Genomic DNA, 26,862 nt, shown 5'->3' on the forward strand with positions numbered 1-26,862 from the left:
TCTAAAGAAGGCCAATAATGTACTTACTTTCCTAATATCATGTGACCTAGGAAAGGAGTGTGGATTTGCCTTCTAAATGAGGTACACTAAAATTATTCTCAACCCTTACCTTACAGACCTTACAGTTTGTTCGGGTTGCCCCAGGTCCCTCAGTGTGAGGCACCTCTGATGTCTACCAGAGAATTGCTAATGCATCTTCTGGTATATTTTGCATCTTCCAGTCTTGGATGGTCTGGGATGCATCTTAAATATTTGTTGAGCTTATTCTTAAACACATCTACACTCACTCCTGATATGTTTCTCAGATGAGCTGGTAGCACATTGAATAGACACTGCATTATCGATGCTGGTGCGTGGTGGATTAATGTCCTGTGTGCTTTCCTTAGTTTTCCTGGTATAGTTTTGGGCACTATTAATCTACTTCTGTTTGCTCTTTCTGATATTTTTAGCTCCATGATATTTTCGATAATTCCTTCTATCTGTTTCCATGCCTGGATTATCATGTAGCATTCTCTTCTCCTTTCAAGGCTATATAAATTTAAGAATTGTAGTCTTTCCCAGTAGTCAAGGTCCTTAACTTCTTCTATTCTAGCTGTGAAGGACCTTTGTACACTCTCTATTTGTGCAATATCCTTTTGGTAGTGTGGGTACCATATTATGTTGCAATATTCAAGTGGACTACATACATACGTTTTATAAAGCATAATCATGTGTTCAGCTTTTCTTGTTTTGAAGTGTCGGAACAACATTCCCATTTTTGCTTTGCATTTTGCCAATAATATTGCTATTTGATCATTGCATAACATATTCCTATTCAACATCACACCAAGGTCTTTAACTGCTTCCTTATTTGTGATTGTCTCATTATTAGGTCCTTTATATGCATATAGCATTCCTTCTTTATCACCATAGTTTATTGATTCAAATTTATCAGAGTTAAATACCATCCTATTTACCTCTGCCCATTTATATATATTGTTTAGGTCTCTTTGTAGCGAGTTCCTATCTTCATCACAAGTAATCTCTCTACTTATTCTTGTGTCATCGGCAAAACTTCTCACTACCAAGTCCTTAACAGTACTGTCTGTCTGCAATCATAATCACAAACAGCAATGCAGCTAACACCTTACCTTGTGGCACACAGGATATTACCGTAGCTTCATCCGATTTCTCGTCGTTAGCAATCACTATCTGTTTTCTGTTTTGCAAAAATTCTTTTATCCATCTTCCTACTTTATCCACAATGTTATGTTTTCTAATTTTTTTCGCTAATATATTATGGTCTACCTTGTCAAAAGCTTTTGCAAAGTCTAGATAAACCACATCTGTATCTTTTTCGTTTATCATATTTTTATATATGCTTTCATGGTGGACTAACAGTTGGGTTTGTGTACTTCTTCCGGATACAAAACCATGTTGTCCTATATTAAACAAACTATTTTTCATTAAATGTTTCATTATATATTTTTTCATTACCCTTTTGTAAACTTTCATAATATGAGATGTCAGACTCACAGGCCTATAATTACTTGCCTCTAGTCTTGATCCAGCTTTGAAAGTTGGGATAATTTACGCTAATTTATGCTCATCATAAATCTTGCCTGTATCTATACTTTGTCTTAATAATATTGTTAGCGGCTTGGCGATTGAATGAACCACTTTCTTTAACAAAATGGCAGGTACACCATCTGAACCTGCTGCTGATCCATTTTTAATCTCATTAATAGCCTGCACAATATCAGCTTCAGTAATATCTATGTCCGATAAATATTTTCATCTCTTATTTCTGTATCATTATCTTCATTATCAATTCTAGGTGTAAATTCACTCTTATATCTTTCTGCTAATATGTTACATATTTCCTTTTTTTCATTTGTTAATAGCCCTTCAATTCTTAGAGGGCCTATTTCTACTCTTATTTTATTCATCTTTTTTGCATATGAGTAAAAAAATTTTGGGTTTTACTTGATATTTTGTAGGGTCCTTTCTTCTAGGTCCTGATTTTCTTTTTCTTTTGACTGTATAATCTTCTGCATTTTCTATCTTACTTTTTAGCTCCATCGCTTTCCATGCATTCTTTTCTTTTGCAAGACCTTTTTTCCACTTTCTGATTTTCTGGAACAAGATCCTTCTGTCTCTTGGTATGCGTGACTGATGTTTACTCTTCTTCTTCGGTATATATTTTTCCACTATTTCCTCTAATATTTTATATAATATATCCGTATTTACCTGAATATTATCACTTACGAATATGTTTTCCCAGTCTTTGTTTAATTCTTCATTTATTTTTGACCAATTTATATTTTTACTATAGAAATTATATTTTCCATATCCTTCCCATTTTTTCTTCTCTTGCTTATCTCTGTTTTCATGTGTTTGGAACGGACTATTAATTCTATGACATTATGGTCCGAAATACTCATATTATACACTATTATTTCTTTAACATAGTTCACCTCGTTCACAAATACTAGGTCTAAAATAGAGAGAGTGGTTTGTTTATGCTAGGTTGTAGGAAAATTGGACCTTCTGGGATGTTTGCCGTGACATCTAGGTAAACCTTGAGTGCTTGAACTGGGCACAATGTCTTGTTTGCTGAATAGAGTTTTCTTATCAAAATAGATTTCCCTCTTAAAGGATTCTCATTCTTGGCCAGGAATGATGGGCCAGGGGACAATAACAACTGATGGTCAGCTGTTGGCATGATGTATCGTCCCCATCTAATACGAGGTCCTGATGCTCACAATGTTCTACATTCAAACCACCTGCAGTGGAATATGTGGTGCTGACACTCACAAAAATGACACACCCTCAGGTCTGCTCACTTGAAGTGATTCAAAACAATGCAATGAGAATCATTGCAGGTACCCAAATGTCGACAAAACTCTGCCTACTCAAAGCTAGAGCAATCAAAAAGATCGCCTTTTGCAGCATGTGAGTTGTGGTTGTATTGGGTTCCCTGAATTGAGGGGTTGATAGAAGTCTGAGCACCTTATTCAAGGACCAAGTAATTGGAAGCCTTTTGGGGACCGGTCTTTGTAGTGAAAAAGACTGGAGAAGGGAAGTGACAATTTCTATACTAGAGTCAATCCCGAGTCCATAAAGCAAGGGTTCCGTTAATGCTGCCTTGTATGCCATGACTGTTGTAACAGCAAGGCGTTTGCCTTCAAAAAAGGTATATGAGAAAATTTAAAAGTGTTTCCATTGAGATCTCAACTGGGCTCATAGCATGAATATAATCTAACCAAACCTTCCATGCTGACTGGTATTGTCGGATAGATGATGTCCGTAGTTTTTGCACTATTATGGGTTTCTCAGACAGTGCAAGTGCGATTTTTTGCAATTCTGTAACAAACACTCGTATCAGTACGAGATTTTGCTATAGTGTATTACACCCAGTGAGGAAATTTATAGGAGTATCATGAATCATTAATTGTTAATTATAAAGACACTTGCCCCTATACCAAAGGGCAAAGTCTCAATCAGCCAGTCACAAAAACGAACAACCATATACAAAAGCTCCGCCTCCACCCCTCCTTCCCTCTCCTTTCTTCCCTCACCTGCCCTCCCCCTCCCTTCAAGCTCTCTCTTTCTCTCTCTCTTTTTCTCTCTCGGAAGGTAGCTTAAGTTTCAACTTATTTTGTATGATTTTTTTAATATCAAGCAAGCTATCTATCTATCTATCTATCTAATTATAATTTATATTGTTGTAGCTATGTAACGATTCAATCGGTTGTTACCTATCAGATGACTGATTTCTTTATGCATTGATTTGCTCATTTCTCTCTCTCTCTCTCTCTCTCTCTCTCTCTCTCTCTCTCTCTCTCTCTCTCTCTCTCTCTAATATATATATATATATATATATATATATATATATATATATATATATATATATATATATATATATATATATATATATATATATTATATATATATATATATATATGGTATATATATAATTATTATATATTGAGATATATATAGTACATGATATATATATAGACATATATATGACTGATAGGAAAATGACTATTGTATATATTGTTTGAACTTCAAGATGGTCTGAAGTTTTTAAGGTTCAAACCTCATTTCAGATCTCAAAGGCATTAGCCACAAATCAACACTCAAAGAGCACAATCTCAGAGAGGATACACAAAGAACAAACTAAATTAACAATAATTTAGAACAAAAAACACATAGCAAAAGAACCCCCTCTGAAAACTGAATGATGGGGAGAAAAAAAAACACAGCACACACACACAACAACAAATCAATCTCTTCTCAATTTTTAACTAAATGCTAAGAAATAAGAGAAAGTAAACAGTGGAAGTAAGAAAAACACTCTTTCCAGATACGATAGTAGGAATCCAGGGGAAAGGAAAACCTTGTATATATATATACCATATTCAGTTAATACCTTGTATGAAATACATACATTGCAAAATATTAACAAGGATCCAATATTTTGGTTTCACAATGCCTAACAAACACTAAGGCATTCCTTGCACTGAAAGCACGCTGGCACACTGGTACAACTGACGTTACAAAAGATTTTCCGACGCACAGAGAAACTAATGACGATAACAGATATATAATAATAAAACTTACTCTTTCTTCAAAAGGGCTTCCACGTGTTCCAAGCCTTGGGCGAGTGAAAGCTGAGGCAGGAGAATACAGAGCATCTTGATGGGCCGTTTGAGCAAATGCTGAGCTCTCCTCCAAATGAAGAAGAAAACGGGTAGATTGGGGGTGAGGCACCAAGTCCAAGCCTCCAGCAACAGGACATGCACTCCATTTTCAAACTAAGGGTTTTAGCACACAAAGTTTCATTGAACACAGTGTGCAACAAGAAGTATCCTCTTTCAAAAGGTAAACTGCCGTGAGACTGCCAAAATTTATAGCAAACTGGATTGACGGATGAACAGAACTCCTGAGATAATGCCACAATGTAGCTCTGGGAGAGGGGCAAATGGACGTGGCACAGATCAATGGCCGAAAAACCATCACAAACATGAAAAGCATTGAAACAATTCTTATGGGTGGAGTACCAATATAAAACAATAACAACCCTTGAGGGAAGGTAAAAGACCCAAAACCCAGTTTCAGAGAGAAAGGCAAAAAAGAAACTGATTAAACAAGGTAAAAGTTTAAAATCGATGGCATCCTTGCATTTTAAAAATGGTCTCATGTTAATGAAAATACTAATATATATTATATATATATATATAATAATATTTAATATGAAAAATACTATTAATTTGATTGTTGCATATTGTAGCAGCCTTAAATATTTTATGATTTATTTTAATCATATATGGGGACGGTGCATTCAATTGTGTATCGCAGGACTGAGGCTGGCCCCAATATAAGTCCGCACCTGAGGCCACGGCCCGTCACACCACCAACGCCTCCAGCACAGCCTATCTTTGACAGTTTCTCTGTAGGAGCCATACGTCGGCACATCCATACAAAGTTTGTTGCCAAGCAGGCTTTTACTCTCGCATCCCTGGCACAGAACCTGAAGGAAGAAAGTATCATCCCTGAAAGTACCTCAAAGATTTCACTATGGCGCTTACTCCACAAAATGGGAATCGAGTATAAGACCACTCAGCGCAAGATGTATGTCAGGAAGGAGTCGATTGACATCATGTGCCAAAGGATACGTTCCCTGCGGGACCTTCAAAGACACAGGGAAGACGGCAGGGAGGTAGTGTACCTGGATGAAACGTGGTTCACAACCAGAATGAGTCATAACATGGAATGGGTGGATACCACACAGCCAAATACCAGTGCCAATTACAGCCGTCAGGTGCCATCAGGAGAGGGGGAACCTTTCATGGTAGTCGCAAGTGGTACAGCTGATGGCTTCATTGAGGGCTCCTTCCTCTGCTTCCCTGCTAAAAATACCAGCGGCGATTACCACAGGGAAATGAATGGCGAAATGTTCCTACGGTGGCTAACAACTCAGCTCCTGACACTCCTAGAGGAGCCTTCGATATTAGTGATGGACAATGCTCCACACCATAGTATAATGACTGAAGAGAGTCATTGTCCCACCACTGCTACCAGGAAATCTGACCTCATTGAATGGTTACAGCGCAGAAATATATCTTTCCCACAGCATGCTACAAGACCTGAACTCCTCTACATATGCCGTCAAAATAGGCCAGTGCCTGAGTACAAGGTAGATAACACCATTCGGGAATGGGGTCACGAAATCGTCCACCTGCCGCCCGCACATCCCGAGCTCAGTGCAATCAACCAGGTGTGGGGACACATGAAACGATACGTGCGCTCCTCACTCCAACGTTTCACCCGAGCAGACCTGCAGGCCAGATTGGAGGAAGCAAGGCTCTCTGTCACTGGCGATGTATGGGCAGGGGCAGTACGTCGATCACGAGCTTTTGAGGACAGTTATCGTTCAACAGATAACATGCATGACAGTATTGATCCTGTCATTATTAGTCTTGACAGTGACACTGACGATGAAGTTGACTTGCTCTTAGAAAGCGATGAAGACTAAAAAAAAAAAAATAAAAAAAAAAAAATAAAAAATAAAAAAGAAACCTTCAAAGAAAATTAAATATGAAGGATTATATCCTACCCACATTCGAGTCCCGTTATCGATTGATACAAATATTCAATCAAATTCAATTCAGTCCTTACAGAGCGTTATAAGTTTTCATGGGGGGGAAAGGGTGGGGTTGGGGGCGAATATATGTGATATTAGGTGAAATAAAAATTTTGTTTCTCATTTCCTATGAATACCTATCATCTACGCTCATACCCAATACCGAAATAAGCAATGATATAATGGTGTACAATTGCATATTGTTGACATTATATTTGATTTATATTCAAAGACATTATATTATGATATATATATATATATATATATATATATATATATATATATATATATATATATATATATATATATATATATATATATTATATATAGCATGGGGCAAACTATATAAAACACTTTAAATTTAAGCATGGGGCAAAAGGAAAATGGTTAAGCCTCTGTACCACTCCCACATTTGTAGAAACTGACAGAGAGAGAGAGAGAGAGAGAGAGAGAGAGAGAGAGAGAGAGAGAGAGAGAGAGAGAGAGAGAGAGAGAGAGCAAATCAGTGTATAAATAGATCAGTTAACTGGAGGGTAACAACCAGTGAATCGTTACATTTATACAACAATGTCAATTATTATTATTAGATAGATATACAAAATTCGTAAAAATATGTTTAAATCAAAGCAACTTTTCAGAGAGAGAGAGAGAGAGAGAGAGAAGGAAGGAGGAAGGACGTAGGGCAGGTGAGGGAAGAAAGGAGAGGGGAGGAAGAAGGGGGTTGGAGGTGAAGGGGATGGTAGGTAGGCGCAGCTTTTCTAAGCTGGTGTTCGTTTTCTTGCTTGGCTAATGAGTTTTGCCTCTTGGTATAGGTACAAAAGTCTTTATTATTTACAATAAATGATTCATGATACTCCTATAAATTTCCTCACTGGGTGTAATACACTATAGCAAAATCTCGTACTGATACGAGTCTTCGTTACAGAATAATTGCAAAAATCGCACTTGCACTGTCTGTGAAACCCATTCATTTGAAGGTTAGAAGCTTGCTCATGACCTTCGGAAATCTGGGACAGTGGAGGAAAATGTATATTGTCTTCCATTTGCTCCAGTCTTGTAGGAAGGCATCTCTTGCTGTTGCTTGATTGTTCAAGTTCAGAGATGCCTACACTGGAAGTTTGTGATTCTCGTATGTGGCACACTTCCGGTTGTGGGAGCATGTTGGCTATTGTTTGAAAAGAGTGGTTGTCCAACATCCACTCTGTTGAGGCTGTCATTTTCCTTGATAAAGAGTGTGCTGTTACATTGAGAGACCCTATGAAGTGAATTGCAGACAAGTGCCACTTCCTTGCTTGCGCCATCCGGAGGATGTCTAGCATTACATACATACTGGGAGGAGGTGAAAGTGATCCCGACCTCTTGATGCAGGACATTGCAGTCATGTTGTCAAGAACCAACAAAATGTGTCTCTTTTGGAGGTTTAAGTTTTTGAGAAACAAAAAGACAGCCATCAGCTCCAGGAAATTGATATGACAATTCCTCAGAGTAGTTGACCACCTTCCTGCCACCTGACGATCTTCCCAATGTCCTCCCTAACCTGTCAACGAGGCATCTGTGTGTATTGCCACTCTTACAGATGGAGAAGTCAGGGTTACCTGTTTTGCCAGAGACTCAGGCCGAAGTATCTCCCCAACTTTTTTATTTTTTTTATGTCAGTTTTGCATCTTTTTTCTTGCATGTGATAGCCAGAATTTGTTCACATTTTTTATTTGCACCTGAGTATTAGATCTATTACTGATGCTAACTGCAGGAGGTCCATCTCATGTTCTAACTGCCATCTGAAAACTCTGGGCTGTGCAAGGAACGTTTTGAGATCTTTCCTTATTCTGTTTTGAGTATTGATGGGGGGAGACAACTGGCTGTGAAGAGAATCCCAACACAGTCCCAGCCACTGAAAATGTCTGCCGGGCATTAGGCGGGATTTTTTTCCAATTTATTAGAAAACCTTTTGACTGGAGTCTGTTGACCACTGCTCTTAGGTTTATCAAGCACTGTTTTCTTGTGTGCCCCCAGATTAACTAATTGTCTAGGTAGGCTATTAGTTGTATTCCTTCTCGTCTGACTTCTCTTAACAACTACCGTTGCTAATTTTGTAAAAACTCTTGGGGCAATGTTTAGCCCAAAGGGCATGACTTGGAACCTGTACGTATCTTTCCCTATCTGGAACCATAGGAAGGGGTGGAAAGGAATGGCGATAGGGATGTGCCAGTATGCATCTTTCAGGTCTATAGAAGCTTTCCAGTTCCCTTTTGGAATGACTGAGCATACTTGGGCAATGATAGTCATCCGAAAATTTTGACAACAATGTGCTTGTTCAATGTTGATAGGTCAAGGATCACTCTTTGTTCGGAGGAATCCTTTTTGAGGACACTGAACAGATGTGCTCGATGGCGAATATACACGTTTCTCTATGGCTCCCTTTAACAGGGCCTTCTGCACGTAATTTTCCAGAGAGAGGTCTGATTTTTGGAAGAACCCCTTTCAAGGATGGGGGGGATGAGACCATTCCCACCCCAGCCCATTGAGAATAATGCTGTGTCGCCAAGGGGTAGGCTTCCATTGCCTGTGATGTCGTTGAAGCCGACCCCTGACCATACAATTCCTATTGGTATCCACCTCTCCCTCTGCTTTTTCCCATGATAGGCATTCCAGGTGTTGCTTTTCCTTTTCCCCTATAAGAGGGTCTTCGGACCTTGTGAAAAGGATTTCCTTGCTGCTGCTGTTGTTCCTTTGTAAGGAGTTATCCCTTCTGACCACCTACCTGTTTTTGAGGAAAAACTTTTGGGGGTGACTGAAGACATATGATTTTTTATCACAGCGAGCCTGTTTTGTCTTGGCTAAAGGTAAGTTTCGGGTTTTTTGTTTCCTGAATTCCCCTTTTCCCAAGAGAGCGTACACAGCACAATTCTGTTGGCGGGCTTGCTCATTAAGTTGAACCACAACAGACTCCTCAAACAGGTCCTTACAGAAGGGGTTAGAGCGTAACAATGAATTCACATTGGGGAGTGACTTATTTGAGCCCTCCAGTGTTTCCATCTGTGCTTCCATGCACCATTCTAGAAAGTAATAGGGTGCTTCCCATAGGGTTCTCATGATACTTTTGGCCACAACAGCAAAAAGTGTTATGAAATCTTCTGGAAGCCTTTTGGTGGCAACTTCCAGCAAGGTGGTAGAGGTTATAATACTAAGGAGGCGGATCCTAGCATGAAATTCTGCTGAAGCTCTCCCCTCTGAGATTCTTCTCATAGAGGTCCCAGACTGTTGAGTAGCTATATCTACAGGGAGCTTTTTTCCATTTAAAAGGGAGTTGAAGTGTTGCCCATTCCTTGGTGGAATTATTTGAGACTGGGGTGACCGTGGCAAATGGCTTTAAGTCTGCCACTGTCTGTCATTTTCTAGTCACTACAAAATTCTGAAAATCTGCCAACACATGATTAATTATTTTGAAAGTGAAGGGACATAAGGCTGGGGCTACTTGATGAGCAAATTGGGACATTTACTCAAAATAGAAGCAGAGATCTATTTTCCACTGACTGGGTAAAGGGTGTCTTCTATAGCTTTTAATGCTCTAGGCACAAGTAGGAGAACTGTTTCTTTTAGTGGTTTCTCCATGTCTGCCGAAGGTGGTATCAAGTGCCATTCTGTATTAGGGAATGCTGCCCTGTTTCTAAATTCTACATGTACAAGTTCGATCATAGTTTTTCTCTCATTAATTAGATACTTACCATCAGGAGAGAAAATGCACATTGAGGCGTCTCACCAAGGATTATCATTATCATCAGGGGTGAGTATTGGAGCCCCTATTATGTTTTGATCTGAAGTTTTGTAGTCCAAACTGACCATTTAGTTGTTTCCAGTCGGAATTCTATCACTGGAGCTTGTTTGGGCAGAATTTGTATCCACTCTCACTTTTCGGTTACAGGTGCAGTATTTTGCACTTAGGGGTGTACAGGACTGATCTAATTTCCTTTTTGGAATCATGTAACATGTTCCTTATATATTGCTGTTCTGTCGCAAGGACATCTCAGATGTATTCATAATTTCCTTATGGAATTGATAAAACGTCACAAACTGTGTATCCCTTTTGGAGGAGGCACAATCTGGCTGAGCTTCAACAACAGAAGTGTAACTGCCTGTTAACTAAGGGGAAGAAGTCCTGGGTGAGTTACTATATCCCTGGGAAAATGTAATTATTTCAGTCAGGGTTAGGTGGATCCAGGACCCACTTACATAAGTAGGTCCAGGGTGGATCCTAGTATCACTTTTGAGGGAAAGATTCTCTTCAGCATCTGATAGCTGCATGGGAGATAGAATTCCTTCTGGAAGGTTTCTCCCATGGTTAGCTGAAATATGTGTCCCTGATCCTTCTGGGTTCAGCAGGGCCGTTTCAGTGAATGTCCACTTCATGTTCATTAGTAGGAATGTCACCCTCATGTTAAGATTCCTTTACTTCCTCTACAAGGTTAACCTGGGAGGTACCAGGGACTGATGTTACTGGGTTTTGGCCCAAACATAGATCTTGTTTTGAAAAAGGGTTAAATATCTGCTGCTGGAGTTCTGCTGGGAAGACATAATCTCCCCTTCCTCACCCCTACCAAACCCTACAGGACCCATCGAGATAGCTTAAAATGAGCTTTCATCCTTAAAATTTGCTGCTAGGAGCATGCTGAAAATTTTGCACATATCTGGTGAACAACCAAATTTCCCTTGTTTTTTGCCAGGACTATGCTCATGGCAGGTTGTATGGGCTGTACCCACTGGCAAAAACCAAACTTGTTAGTGCTAATTGTCTATAATCCTTATATATAGATAGTATATTCACTATTACAGGCTAATTTGTTTACAAGTGTGTAGCCATAATATATTTTATTTACCATGTTGTTATATGTGTTAAATATCTATGTCAGCTTAAACAATCTTAAGATTTTTGTTAGTTTTGGTACAGTATATAGTTGTATTACTATTCAATGTTAGGACTTTTGCAAAGACTATGTAAAATTTAATTTTGAACGTCATGCCATTTAGGCTCACTGCTATAAACTCATTTTTATAACTAACCCAAGCTACTGTTTTATATGGCTTAGGTTAATGCTTGTAGCATAATCAACATTAGGCTAAGAATAGAGGATTTCTTAGAGGGTCCTCGCTTAACCTATTCTAGGCCACTGCCTAGTCTAGGCTTACTTAAATCACACTTAAGGATATAAACTACACAGGAAAGAACCCTCTTATAATCTAGTTTGCTGTTTTATCCGGCCAAGACTACCCTTTTATCTGATATTTGGCCACTGCTTTATTTAATCTAAATTACTATTTTGGGCTAATAGTAGGATATTCCATTAAAAAGGGGTTCCTACTTAATCTGGTTATGTTACTGCCTGGTCTAGGTTTATGTCACTTTTATCCTTAAAAGGCTACATAAGAACCACACTAATATGTAGCCTTACAGATAGGCTACCGAGTCGTAAAACTAAGTTATCATATTGTCAAGCCTAGGGTACTGTTTATATATAATTCTACGCTATTTGGTCTAAACTACAGCTTAGGCCAATAATAGGATATCTCTTAAAATGTTCTCTCTTATCCTAGCATAAGGTATTGCCTAATCCAGATTATTTAGATCACCCTTAAATGTATAGGCTATGTAAAACAGTAACTCACTAATTTGTAACCTTATAGCTAGGCTATCACTTAAAGGTTCTTACTTACTGAAATCTAGGCTACTCCCTAAGCCACGTTATTTAATTCACACTTGAGGGTACAAGTTACATAAAACACAATTACCTTAATATGTACCCTTAATAATGGGTTGTTTCTTAAAAGGTTATCACTTAACCTAATATAAGGTACTGCCTAGTCTGGATTATTTAGGTCATGCTCAAGTGTTTAGGCTATATAAAAGAAAAAATTTTACTAATATATAACCTTAGAGCTAGGCTACCATTTTATCCTGCCCAAATTGTTGCTATTATCCAATTCTAGGGTCCTTGGTCTGGGATAGGCTACTTCTTACCTTAATTTAGGTTACTACCTAATCCAGGTTATTTACTTCACACTTAAGGATATGTAATCCTAGGTTCTAGGCTACAGACAACATCCACTATTAGTCTAGTCTAAGTTATTCTCACTTAATCTGATGTAATCTACTGTCTAGATTATCGTAGACATTGTGTAATCTAAAAGGATTTTTTATAATAATGATAAATTGTGGAACATTTCTTTTAGGTAAAACATCTAATTAGAATGACAAATTCTCTAAAACAATTTGTGCTTTTCAGAATTACCAATCAGCAATTATGACTAGGCACCGACCATGTGTTAGCAAGAAACTCTGGGGTTTTGGCTTTTACACACAAATTAATTACCAGTTCCAAAAGTTTAAAACTGGAACTTAAAACTAAACACTTAACTTGCTCCTTCAGATGTTCCTATAATGAGAATTGGAGAAAATGTCAAGTTTTTGGAGCACTGGTAAAGAACTAAACCGTTTGGTGTTGACCAGAGAAGATAATGGTTGTTTGGTCTTTGTGCCAGTCTGTTGTTGACAATATGGCAGACTGCACATGTGCAATAATAAATTCTTCTTTTAGCAGGCTTTGGCGATAGAAGAACCTGGGTACAGCTTTGCTGTAAGATATGGGAAAGTGCCCCTTTATCTTTGAGTCCATTAAATACACCATCACGTTTTATAGTGTTTATCATTATGACACAATATATGGCCATGAGACCAACTAAAAGAGAATTCTTTGATATTAGTTTGATCACCATGGAGCTCTGGTCGACCCATGGAAGGTAACTCCTTGAGGACGAAACAAGCGACTTCGCTATCAAAAAAAGTACAATAATGTGTAAGACTGCAAGAGCTGTAATACCCAAGCCTCCTAAGATTAGCTGAATTAAATTTGAAGGACAAGATCTTCCACTGGAAATAAAAACTTTTGATCAAAATAGAGAAGCAAGACATATGTACCTAAACTGTAAAAATCACAATTTTTTTAAAGTAAATTGTATTTTTCCTAACTATACAAACCTGAAGTCCTTTACATTAGCAATTACTTATAGCGCAGCTGGAAACGGCCATTGAACTTTCAAACAAGGTGGTTTGTTTTCCGGCACAGGTGTCAGATTGAGGGGTGGCATAAGTTGGGCATGAAAATGTAACGTAAAGGATATCAGGCTGGTATAGTTAGGAAAAATACACTTTATTTTAAAAAATTGTGATTTGTTCTGACACGATATACAAACCATCGGTCCTTTACATTAGGAAGACTCACTGGTTGGAGGGAGGAATCTGAGTGAGTCGCTAGAACTGGCTGGAGTTTGCCATACCTGGGGTTCCCTTCCTGGTTGACAGAGCGAGGAAGGGAAATCTGCCTCTGACAAATTGACCGGTTTGTAGGAAATGTGAGATCAATTGTCAGGCTTCTGGGTCTCTTTATAAGAATGAGGAAGACGTCATTTCATATAAAATAGGGTAGGAAGAACCTTACAAGTTGGGGACAGTAAGGCAAATATCAGTACTGGGTTTGTCTTATTGTCATGATCTTCCTCCCCTTGCTAGAGGAAGGACGGGTTTTTGCTTCTATAGTCCTGCAAGGAAACAGAGCGGAAGCTTGAAGTATTGGCTTACCTGCATCGACCACCAGATCCAGTATGTAAAGGCTCGAATCCGCTCTCTGCCCACTGGAGGAGAGCCAGGATGAAGAGAAGGAGAGGCCAGTCACCCCCACACTCATTCTCGCATCCACAACCGCACATCTTAGATGAGATGCAACCTGTCCTGCTAGAGGAGCTGGGTAAGCTACATAACTTGTTGAGCAGCCACCACAGGTCCCAAGGAAAAGGTGTCCAAGGACTTGTGGGCAATATCCCGAAAGTAGAAAGAAGTGAAGGTGGTCTGTTGAGACCACACCCCTACCTTCAATACCTGAGGAAAATAAAGGTTCGTCCCGAACGAGCGGGTCAGACCAATGCTGACTTTGTCAGCTTTCGGGAGGAAGTTACCAGTGTCGTCTTCTCCAGAAGTAGAGTATGCTCTATTAATCGTCTCATGAAGCCAGAAACAAACTGTGTTCTTGGACACCTCTTTCTTGGTCGAGTAAGCACTAACGAAGAGTCATCAACACTCAGGCCGAAGATGGCAAGTTCTCTTCAGACAGCGCCACAGCACTCTAACAGGACACAGTAGCATCTCGTCTTGGTCATTAACAACAAAGTCCTCTTGGGGGGGGATCGTGAAGGACTTTAACCTAGCGTCAGGGACCGATGGGTTCTGAGTGTTCGCTATGAAGTCCAGGACAAAATCGAGCGTAACTGATCCGCATCCTCTCGAGTGTTTAACATCGAAGAAAGGTCCGTGAAGTTCTCCTACTCTCTTCGCTGATGCCAAGGCAAGCAGGAAGACGGTCTTGAGGGTCAGATCCCTGTCTGACGACTCTCGTAAAGGCTCATACGGTGCACGAGTCAGGCTCCTTAGAATGAAAGTCACATCCCACGTGGGGGGCCTGAGGTCCCTGGGTGGGCAAGACCTCTCGAAGCTTCTCATTAGTAGAGAAATCTCAAAAGAAGAGGAAATATCTACCCCCTTCAGCCGCAAGACCAGGCCAAGTGTGGCACTTTAGCCTTTTATGGCTGAAATGGAGAGAAGCTTCTCTTGACGACAAAAGACGAGGAAGTCTGTGACCTTCTGAACAGTAGCTCCAACCGGAGAGATATCTCATCTATGACACAGAGGATGGCCCACTTTCCCTAGTATGCCGCTGCAGAGAACTGCCTGAGGTGTCCAGCCATCTCTGTTGCTGCGCGATGCGAAAAGCTTCTCGCTTGGCAGTTGTGAAGACAAGCTGCGCTGCCTGGTGGTACTGCTCTATGTGGGGTTGATTCTTGGTGCCTCGGAAAGAAGAGCTAGCAGATCTGGATACCAAACGGCCTGGGGCCATTTGGGAACCACCAGAATCATCCTGAGATTTTAAGTGATCATCACTTGGCTGATCACCCTGTAAATCAGACAAAATGAAGGAAAGGTGTAGACATTGAGGTTGTCCCACAGGTGTTGGAACGCATCCTCTGCAGCAGCCCATAGGTCCAGCACGACTGAACAGAAGACCTGAAGGTTTTTGTTGCGCTGGGTGGTGAACAGATTTATGACTGGACGTCCCCACAGATTGAATAACCACTCCGCGATGCCTGGGTGAAGGGACCAGTCTGTCTTAATAACCTGATTCTGGCAGTTGAGTTTGTCTGCCATTACATTCCTCTTGCCTGGAATGTACCTGGCTGACAGCTCATGCACCTGCATTGTCAACTGGTGAAGCAGAAGGGCACCAGGCCCCCTTGCTTGTTGACGTATGCCTCTACCGTGGTGTTGTCGCTCATCAAAACCACGGAGCACCCCATCGCTTGTTCCTGAAACTCTTGGAGGGCCAGGAAGGCTGCCTTGAGTCCCAGGATGTTGATACGAAGGTGTTTGTTGTCTTGGTGCCTCACTCCCGAAGTCAGCAACTCCAAGTGTGTGCCCCATCCCTCGGTCAATGTTTCGCAGAACAGAAGCATGTCCGGAGGGGGAGTATGTAGAGATACTCCTATTGAGAGGTTCCTGTCATCCATCCACCAGTCTAGGTCCTCTCTCACCTCCTCCGAAAGAGGGATGAGAAAGGACTGAGGGTCTCAAGACTGGCTGCTCCTGTTGAGACAGGAACAGCTGTGCTGCCTTCCTGAACCTGCTGACATGAGTCTGAGGGGAAGACTCTTGCTGCTACCATATCTATTAGCATGCCCAGGTACATTATCCTCTGCTTGGGGGTGAGATCTGACTTCTCAAGATTTACCATGATCCCTAGATCGTGGCAAAATTCAAGGAGCCAATCCCTGTCCTGAAGCAACTGTGAGCAGGAGCTCACCAGGACCAGCAAATCATCAAGATACCTCAATAGACAGATCCCATGCAAGTGGGTCCATGTTGACACCAAGGTGAGCACTCGCGTGAACACCTGGGGAGTGGTCAAGAGCCCAAAACAGAGTTCCCTGAATTGGAATACTGTTCTCCTTAGGATAAAGCGAAGGTACTTGAGGGAGGATGGGTATTTGAAAATAAGCATCCTTTAGAGCCACCGTAAGCATGAAGTCTTCCTCCCTGACAGAAGCATCCATGGAATGAGCCGTCTCCATTGTGAACTGAGTCTGGCGAATGAAATGGTTTAGGGGAGAGAGGCCTATGATTGGTGTCCAGCCCCCCGAAGCTTTCTCCACGAGAAAGACACGACAGTAAAAGCCTGGGGACTGATCCGACATGACTTCCACAGCACCCTTGTTCAGCATGGCCTGCACTTCTTGTGTGAGTGTGAGATCCTTTGTTGAACGAGGAACGTAGGTATGGAGATGGGCCGGAGAGTTGGTGAGGGGTGGCTGAGACTTGAAGGGGAGTAGATATCCCTCCTGAGGGACATCCACTACCCAGGTCTTGGCTCCGTATTGCTGCCATGTTGCCCAATGGCTCAATAGGCTCCCCCCACCATTGGCAGCAGCTGGAGGGGAAGGCCACCCCTAGCATTTCCCCTTCTTCTTCGCCTTGCCCCCTTTGCTGGAAAGAGGGCTGAAAAGGGCATGACTGCCCTCCCTTTCCGGCGGAAGAAGAAGGCTGGGTGTTCCTGCAGGAACCCTTCGAAGTCTGGGACTTCTTAGCCGAGGAAGGGCTAGCTTGGCTCAAAGGGTGAGCCACACTGGAGCGTGAAGACCCGGAGGTCTTGGCCACTGACTGGTGTACAAGGCGGTCGTTGTCTTCGGCATGAAATTTGTCCACCGCATCATCTACCAGCTCTCTATGGAAGAGAGAGGCAGAACCCAGCAACGGTCTGTTTCTTAGGGTCATTGCCGACTCGGGACCTACAGACCCAGCGAAGTGAGAAAGGACAACGTCTCTTCTCTTAAGCAACAGGTTCGTCCACAGGCTTGCCGTCTGGTGGGCAAGGTAGGAGATGGCCCTACCTCCAGACTGGCACAGCCTCCTGAAAGCTGAGTCCTCCCCAAGCACGATAGTGCCTGAGGAGGCAGCCACTTTGGATACTGTGAAAGACCACGGATCCAGCTAGGAGACTGCCTGGAGAGCTGCCATAGCGGCGGCTTCCAGGGTTGCTGCTTCTTGCCGTGAGAGGGAGATCCCTTCTGAAGTAAGCTGCTGCAGAAAGAGACCAGGGTCTAGACACAACAGGTCTGGGTCAACCTGCTTAGTCAGCAATGCCCTTTCTGAGGACGTAGAAAAGCGCTTCTGTTGAGGCGGAGGAGGAGGAAGCATCTTGCCTGAGCGGTTCGAACGAAGTGAATTATCTTGCCCAGAAACAAGGTTATTCACAGACAAGGCTGTGGTCCCTCCCCCAAGGTTGTTGTACTGACATATCAGCCCAATGACCTCTGCATAAGTCCTCTATTTTGGGGGTGTCTGCATCCTGGGGGAGAGGACCCTCAGGTACTTCCAGGGTGCAGTCTACTCTCCAAGCTGGAGGGAGAACCTCGGCAGACCCCTTGGATCCTTCCTGCACTATGCAGGCGTATGACCTAGTCGATACGAGGACTGAGCCAGGAACGTTTTTATGCCTTTGTAGTCAAATTCTGGGGAGATGATTCTCCAGAATTCCTCCTATCTGACTTGCACCTCCCAGGGAAACCCCAGGAGGTTGAGGGGAAAGGTGAGGAGGATTGGGAACCCCCAATGGTCCTGCTGGTTCCACCAGCAGGAGGAGCAGGCCAAGAGTGGTCATCAACCCACAGTGATGACGGCAACCTGGGTCCAGGAGAATGCTTTCGCCTCAGTGAAGCACTGTCCCAAGGAGAGCGTAGCGGTTTGCGCAAGCCGAGCTGGGCCAGTCACTCGAATGTGGCCGGTTACTGGGTGGAGTCGAGTGCGTGGCTGGCTGGCGAGAACTTGTGCTCTCCTCTTGGCAAGCCCCAGTCTTCTTTGAGGCCAGAGCCTCTCGAGAAGATGCTAGGACTCGAGAGGCCAAAGCACCTACCTGGGAACCTTGCTTGGCACTAGAGGCAGCGCTACCAGGCAGAGCCGAGACATCTGCATGTCTTGGCTCTTTCTCCCGTCATGTGCCTGAATCAGTACGGTTAGCATACTCTCTGGTACCGGTTTGGGATACCTGAGTCTCTTTAGAGACCTGGGTACTCGGAGTGGCTCATGAACGAGCGCCCAACACAGTGCCAGCCTTCGAAGCGGACTTCTTAGGTTCAGCAGCGGGTGTGCAGACCGAGGTTTGCACACCTGTGGCTCCCGAAACACTAGACCCAGGGGTCAACAATTCAGTTCCCTGACCCGAAGGATGGGATGAGCCAACGAGAGATCTCACTGCTTCCCCTGTGGAGGGAGGCAGTCCCTCAGAAGTCTCAGAATGGGATTTCTTAGGTGGGGAGAGACAGCCTTCTTCTTTGACCAATGAGCCTTGGAAGAAGAAGGGGAGGAGGTAACAGACGATGATGACAAAGAAGAGGACGATGAAGACAAAGATGACACCTCTTCTTCGACTTCTTCTTTGTAATCTCTTCAGGATGGTGGTCAAGTCCCCCATCCAGGAGGGAGCAGCAGAAGTCATAGGAGCAGCCAGGGTGGCCAGGTGGCCAGGGTAGCGGAAGTGACCTGGGCAGTGAAAACATCAACAGAGGAGACTGAGGCAGTCAGTACAGCCCGGGATCCAGGGAAGCCAGGAGCAGTGACTTGGGCAACTGGAACAGCCTGGGTGGGTGGAGAAGCCAGGATGGGCTGAGTGCCAGGTAAGCCAGGAGCCAGGACTGGGGTGACCGGGATAGCTGGGGCAGGTGGAGAAGCCAGGAAAGCCCAGGAGCCAGCAACACTAGGAACAGCTGGAGTAGGGACCATAATATGGGGCATGGATGAAGTCACCATCATATGGGTCCTGGCTGGGACAGTGGGGCCAGGAAGCCAGGTGGGAGCAGCACTGCATGAGGAGATTCTGGTGCAGCAGTCACCTGGGTACCCAGGTGAGAAGTAGTAGTCACTGGCATCTTAGCAAATGCAGTCATTGTAATGGAGCTGGTTGTGGCAGTAGTCTTGGGTCACTACCAGAGAGATGAGCCAGGAGACCCTCCAGTGACGGTACACCAGGAAGACCCAGGTGGAGCCAGGTTCAGTCAATATCTGAAGCCTGCCCCCGTGAGAAGCCTCTACCGCTATACCTGAAGACAAAGTTGGGTTGGGGAAGGGAGACTGTACTTGCTCTGGGGAAAAATTCCCCCCCCCTCCCCTGGTGCAAGGAGAGGCCCCAAGAAGAGGTCATCCTGGTTGCCCCCTCCCCACATCATTCCACCCCAGATGAAGCGAGTGAAGAAAACGAAGAGGAGTCCTCTCCTGAAGGAGAGGCAGCCAGAAGGGGAAGCTTGCCGGGAGAGAGAAATGATCCCGAAGGGTTAGCCACCAAGGGAGTCATCGTGGGGATGTAACCCAAAGATGACGCCTTGGAAGGTTTCCTTCAGTACTATTTCCTTCCTTCAAACCTCCCCCACTGCTCAGCTGACCAGGAGCTACACTCAGTACAAGGAAGTCCCTGTGAACACATGTGCCTCCTGCAAGAAGAGCAAAGAGCATGTGGGTCTACATCAACATTTCTTCCTGCCAACCCCAGGACACACATGCTGGGGGAAGGCAGGCTTATGAGGTTTATTTTCTTCATGAGCTTTCATGATTATGAAAGGAAAACACAAGGCAAACAAGAAAAAGAAAAGATCTCACAAGGAAAATAGCTCAACGGAAGTCAGGGCAGAGAGTGAAGAAACATGTCTGTACCACATGACGACCAAAAGCAAATTGGAATGTTTACATCCGGGCAGGCGGGACTCCCGACTATGGGACGGTAGTTAAGCTGCCTAACCACCTTGTTCGAAAGTTCAACAGCCATTTCCAGCTTTGCTGAAAGTAATTCTTAATGTAAAGGTCTGATGGTTTGTATATCATGTCAGAACGAATGGATATTGGAGTATTTCTCTTGATGATTCCAGCAGCCAGCTGTGTGCTTTTAATAGTCCTGCTGGAAAGTTCAGGTTTTGTAGGTTACCCTTTGGGCTACATGTGTCACAAGATGCATTCCAAAAGTATATGGATGATATCCTACAATGAGCAGGTAAAGGAATTATTGGAATTGCAGATGATGTTGTTGTATATGGTAAGACAGTAGCTGACCACAGCCAGGTACTACATAGGCTTATGATAGGAGCCAAAAAATATGGCTTGGTGTTTAGGTATGAAAAGTGCCATATTTTGAGTGATTCTATTGAATTTTATGGACTTGTATGGTCAAAAGAAAGTATGAAACCTGATCCTAAGAAATGTGATGATATTTGTAACCGTCCAGCACCAAAGAATAGGTCAGAACTACAAAAGTAACCAATGTAATGTGTATGAGATGAGTTTAGTTGGTTATAAGGGTGAGAGTCATTCTTTAATGGCAGCTGAAGTACCTGACATTTGCGCACCATTGTTCCACCCTAGTGTTCCTGATGAGGAGATAATGGCATTTTCTAAATTGCAATTAGCAGATGATTACATGAACAACCGCCATGTAAATGTTGATATTTTGGTAGGCCTAAATGCCTAGTGGAGATTTATGGTACCTAATAAAACTGTACAATCTAAAAATTTAGTAGCTCAGGAATCTGTGTTTGGGTGGGTTTTCTCAGGGTCTTGTAATATTCTTCTGGACAGAGTAAGTGTAACTTCCCAGCTTTTGTGTGTAAATAATGTATCAGAGTCTGATTTACATAAATTTTGGGATCTTGAATCTGTGGGAATCTCTTCAAAAGAAACTGTATCCAATGAGTTTTCATCCAGTACTGTTTTACAGAAATTTTCTGATAATGTAAGGTTTATTGATGGTAGGTATGAAGTATCTTTACCATGGAAATCTGATGTTGCTAAACAGAGTTTGAAAAATAATGAAAAACTAGTACGTAAGAGGTTGGAAAATTTAAATTTGAAATTTGTTAAAACTCCTGGTTTAAGGGAAAGGTATGATGAGGTTTTTGAAGAATATGAAAAGGATGACATTATTGAGGAAGTGCCATTCTGAGATTTCTAGTGTATATCCTGTATATTATTTACTGCATCGTCCTGTTATCCATGAGAGTAGTAATTCTACCAAGGTAAGACCTGTTTTCGATGCTTCAGCTGTAAGTTATAATGGTATTTCTTTGAATGACTGTTTGGAATGTGGACCTCCTCTCACTCCTGATCTTGTTGAAGTGTTGATATGATTTAGAAGATGGAAGGTAGCTTTAACAGCAGACATAACTAAAGCTTTCCTTCAAATCAAGGTGCAGAGGGAAGACCAAGATGTCCACAGGTTTTTTTGGCAAAATAAGGGTATTGTCCGTGTAATGAGGTTTGTTCATGTTCCCTTTGGTAATAAGAGTAGCCCATTCTTGTTGAATGCTACAATTAAACATCATTTAAAGTCATATCCTAATTCTGAAGTAGTTGACGAACTGAATTGTAATCTGTATGTGGATGATTGGCTGTCAGGAGTTGACAGTATTACTGAAGCTTGTGTAAAATTTGATAAAGCCTGTAAGATTATGTCTAAAGCTGGTATGTCTTTATCTAAATGGAATTCAAATTGTAAGAGTTTAGCAGATAAGTTTAATGAAAACCCTAATGACTGTTGTGGAAATAAATCTATAAAAATCCTGGGTATGCAGTGGGTTTCCACTCATGATTATTTTTCATTTAGTGAAGTAAATGTTGGGTCTCAGATGTGTGTGGTGTCCACTAAGAGAAGTGTTCTCAGCCTAATAGCCAGATGTTTTGATCCTCTTGGACTTATTAGCCTATCTGTTATGTTTGCCAAAATTCTTTTTCAGGATGTGTGGAGAATTGGACTTAAATGGGATGATGTGTTACCTGAAGAGTTGCATTGTAAATTTCAAAGGTGGTTAAGGGGTTTTGAGAAACTTGGCTCATGGAAGGTTCAGCGATGTTACTTTGAGGATCTTTCATGGAAAGACCTAACAGGTTTAGAGCTTCATTCCTTTGGGGATGCATCTGAAAAGGGATATGGTGCTTGTGTATATTTGAGAGTTCCTTTGCAGGATGGTTCCTTTAAAGCTTCCCTTGTTATGAGCAGAGGTAAGGTAGCTCCTATAAAGAAGGTCTCACTGCCTCGTTTGGAGTTGCTGGGGCAATGCTTAGTGCCAAGCTTCTAGTTTTTTGTTAAAACTGCCCTTTGTTTTAAGGAAGATGTAACTTCATATTGCTGGACAGACTCTACAGTTGCACTGTCCTGGATAAAAGGAGACCTAGTAGATGGAAACCATTTGTAGCAAATCGAGTCAAGGAAATTCAGAGCTTAACATCACCTGATTGTTGGTATCATTGCCCAGGAAAGGATAACCCTGCTGACCTCATTTCTAGAGGAGTGTTTGCTGAACACCTTGTAGCTTCAGATCTTTGGCTGGTAGGCACCCGTGGCTTCAAGAGTCTGAGTCTTTGTCTTTGCTTCAACCTGAACAGTTAAGGATTTCATTAAGGGATGAAAGTTCTGAGGAAAATGTAGTAGCTTGTATAACTGTGGATACATTTTCCCAAGTATTTGAATTTTCTAGATGGAGTAAGTTTCAGAAAGCCCTTAATATAGTAGCCTGGACCTTAAGATTTATTAATAATTGCAAACCACAATCTGTTAAATGCTCTGGTCCTTTATCATATTGTGAATTAACTAAAGTTAAGAGTAAGTTGTACCTTTGTGTTCAAAGGGAAGCATATCCACGAGAATTTGAATCCCTGATTCAGGGTAGACCACTTCACAGGGGGAGCCCTTTAGTAAAATTAGATCCTTTTTTGGATAATGATGGTCTTTTGAGAATTAAAGTTCGTTTAGAATATTCAGACCTGTGTTATGAAAGCAAACATCCTATTATTCTTCCTTCTACTCATGTAGTGAAGACTTTAGTTTGTTTCCAGCATGTTCTTCTGAAACATTGTGGCGTTTCTACCCTTGTGTCCACATTGAGAAATGGATATTGGATTGTGCGACTTCGAAGGATAGCCAAGACTGTGTGTAGAGAATGTGTAACTTGCCGCAGGTATGACTCCAAGGCTTGTAGTCAACCTGTAGTTCCTCTCCCTGAACTGAGAGTTAAATCAGCAACCCCACCCCACCTTTTCTGTAACAGGATTAGATTTTGCTGGGCCATTGTTTTGTGTAGATTTGCCCTCCAAAAAATTCTATATTTTGCTTTTCACTTGTGCTGTTATTCGTTCTGTACACTTAGAACTCACTGATTCTCTCTCTATGCCAGATTGTCTCCTTGCCATCCGTAGATTTACAGCAAGATGTGGTCTTCCTTCAATTTTTAATTCTGATAATGCAAAGACATTTGTTGGAGTTTCTCAGTTATTACAGCAACTAGCTCCTCAGTGGAAATTTATTGTACCCCATGCTCCTTGGTGGGGAGGTTGGTGGGAGCGTCTAGTTCGATCAGTTAAGTCAGCTCTGAAAAAGACATTAGGTGTCAAATGCCTATCTAGATATGAATTGGAAACTACCCTTCATGAGGTTGAAGCTTGCATTAATTCGAGACCTTTGATATTTGTGGGTGAGGAGGTTGATACATCCAATCCATTGACCCCCTCACATTTTCTTATTGGCCGTACTGCGGGTGTTCAGCCAGAAGTTGTTGAAGAGCATTCTTCTTGTGTGTCTTCTAAAGATTTATGGATGCGAGAGACTGCCCGACAAAGACAGTTGGATAAGTTTTGGGAAATATGGGGCTCTGATTACATAAGAAATTTACCATGTGCCATTAAAGGTTTTGTATCTAAGTGTAATGTAAAGAAAGGTTCTGTGGTATTAGTCAAGGAAGATAATGTTCGTAGGTTGTCCTGGCCACTTGGTGTTATTATAGAAGTATAACCAGGTAAAGATGGTGTGATAAGAAGTGTTGATGTTAAAACTTCTAAAGGTATTATTAACAGACCAGTACAAAAATTGCATGATCTTGAGATTTCAAATGTTTTGGACAGAAGCCGAAGGTGGTGTATCTTGTATTGTTTCCAAGGTAAATGATGAATCTGTGCCAAAACCTGTTTCTAATCATTCTGATGTGAATGCAGATGACTCTGATCCTGATATTTCACAATCCAGAGTTGAGCCAATATCTTCTACTCGCAGAGGGCGTTTGGTAAAAGCACCTGCGAAACTAGATTTGTAACCTGTGTACAGTGTGTCATAAGAGTTTTCATAGGAGTAGCAGTGTACTCCTATGGTTGGGAGGATGTTGAATCTACATTTTTTATTATTCAATGTTAACTCGTAATTTGTGCAGTATTATTTGGTATTAAAATTCTTCAATATTGTTTGTATTGAGAGGTACTTATTTACCAAGATTAGTTTGTATTTTTGTGTGTGACTTAACGTCAGTAAATGTTGTTGACGGGAATGGCGCCTTTTAGTAACCTGCCTCAAGTACACCTTCCTTGTTTTACGAAATCTTGCCGTGACGCTCGAAGCAGGGGCCATTGAGAGGAGCGTACATAATCAACATGCAGGTTCTGAACTACCAGAGTTGCTACCTGGTATAAAGGTGTTAGTACAACAACCAAATGAGCATTCCTGGGCCCCAGGTGCTATTAGGCAAAAATGTATTGACCCAAGATCATATGACGTTGAAATGTGTAATGGTAATGTATTAAGGAGAAACAGAAGGTTTTTTGAAGGAATCAAGTCATAGTGCCAGTAAAAAATTTGAGCTTAGAGAAAATAATGTTGGCCCTACTAATGTAGCCTACTGTACCCTCCTATTGAAACAGAAAGGGATAATTAAGGCATTGTCAGCCGAACTGAAACTGAAGTGTCTTTCAGGGATAAAAATTACCTCATTTATTTTCGTAGTGATATACCTGTTGAAAACGCATTTACTAGCGTTAGGAGGTCTACCAGAAATGTTAAGAAACCCTCCAGGCTAATAGAGTAATGTTAAATACCAATTTTCACTGATTTTATATTTTGTTAATTATTATTGATTATGTAATTTCCATATGCCTTGTAATTGTCTTTTTCATGCAATAAATATTCTGAACATTATTTTTCTGTGTACATTATTAGGGTATTGGTTGTTCTTTTTGTAATTGATTCTTATCTTTTGTAGAAAGAGGGATGTTGTAACCTTGTATGTCTGCTGGACTATATGCCTGAATGCACTCGTGATGCTGACAAACTGTCTGCTGTATTGTTCTTACTTGTAGTCAAGTTGTCGTACAATGAAGATGCGTCTTCCCCTCAACAGGTATTTATATTACACCTCATCTATATAAATAAGTGTCATGCAAAGCCCAGTCAGAGCTAGAAATACTTAAAGATAGAACTGAAATGTTTGTAAGAGAAGCTAAACAGGAGTTTAAATGTTCCAGCAAAACCCTATGTACAAAATTATGACCAACAAAATAACCAAAATCAAAATAATCATAAGGCACACGAAAGTAGAACAAATAAACAATATACAAGATTAGAAAAATAACTGAACAAACAAAATGCACTCCAGAAAGAATTTAGCATTAAAGACTCAAACCCATATGATGTGCTATCACAAATGGAAATGAGGAAATTAACCTACACATCATAAAAGAGTGAGCAAAAAACCACCAAAATGATGTTCCTGAACTTCAAGATGATAAGAAATGACCACCAGAAAGAACTCCTCAAAAACAAAGAAGCAAAGTACTAATGACACTAATCCATCTGTTAAACCGAACAAAAAGACAAAACAATATATATATATAATATATATATATATATATATATATAAATATATATATATATATATATATATATATATATATATATATATATATATATATATATATATATATATTATATATATAGTGAGGATTGAGAGGGGTTCTATCAACCGGTAGACATCAGCAGGTTAGGGTGAAGGATCATTCCATTATTCCTTTTCAAGGTACTTTATTGTTGCTGCGACGTTTCAGGACTAAAGTCCCATTTTCAAGCTATAAAAATAGAAGTTAAAAGTTAAAATAAAAACTCGGGCTAAAATTAAGTACAAAAAAAAAAAAACTTTATACATATATACAAATAATATCAAAGTAAAAAGTACAAAGGATAGGGAGGAGTAAGTACCATAAGGTGCTGAAGGCACAGACCGAGTGACTATTCGGGCCGGGTTCAGCTTCGACTTAAACTCACGAGAGACACAGGTGTTGAGGAAGA

At 41.4% G+C, this 26,862-nt stretch overlaps 2 protein-coding genes across 2 annotated transcripts in view; one reads left to right on the plus strand and one right to left on the minus strand.

Annotated features, from left to right (window-relative positions):
* LOC136845693 (uncharacterized) overlaps positions 1 to 26,862 on the minus strand; it is a 145,795-nt gene that overhangs the window by 109,245 nt on the left and 9,688 nt on the right. The window lies entirely within an intron of this gene.
* LOC136845671 (uncharacterized) lies at positions 5,315 to 6,523 on the plus strand. The gene has a single exon (XM_067115820.1). It carries the CDS (start codon positions 5,315 to 5,317, stop codon positions 6,521 to 6,523), a length of 1,209 nt encoding a protein of 402 aa, XP_066971921.1.

This window comes from Macrobrachium rosenbergii, chromosome 14 (assembly GCF_040412425.1).
Source record: "Macrobrachium rosenbergii isolate ZJJX-2024 chromosome 14, ASM4041242v1, whole genome shotgun sequence".
NCBI lineage: Eukaryota > Metazoa > Arthropoda > Malacostraca > Decapoda > Palaemonidae > Macrobrachium > Macrobrachium rosenbergii.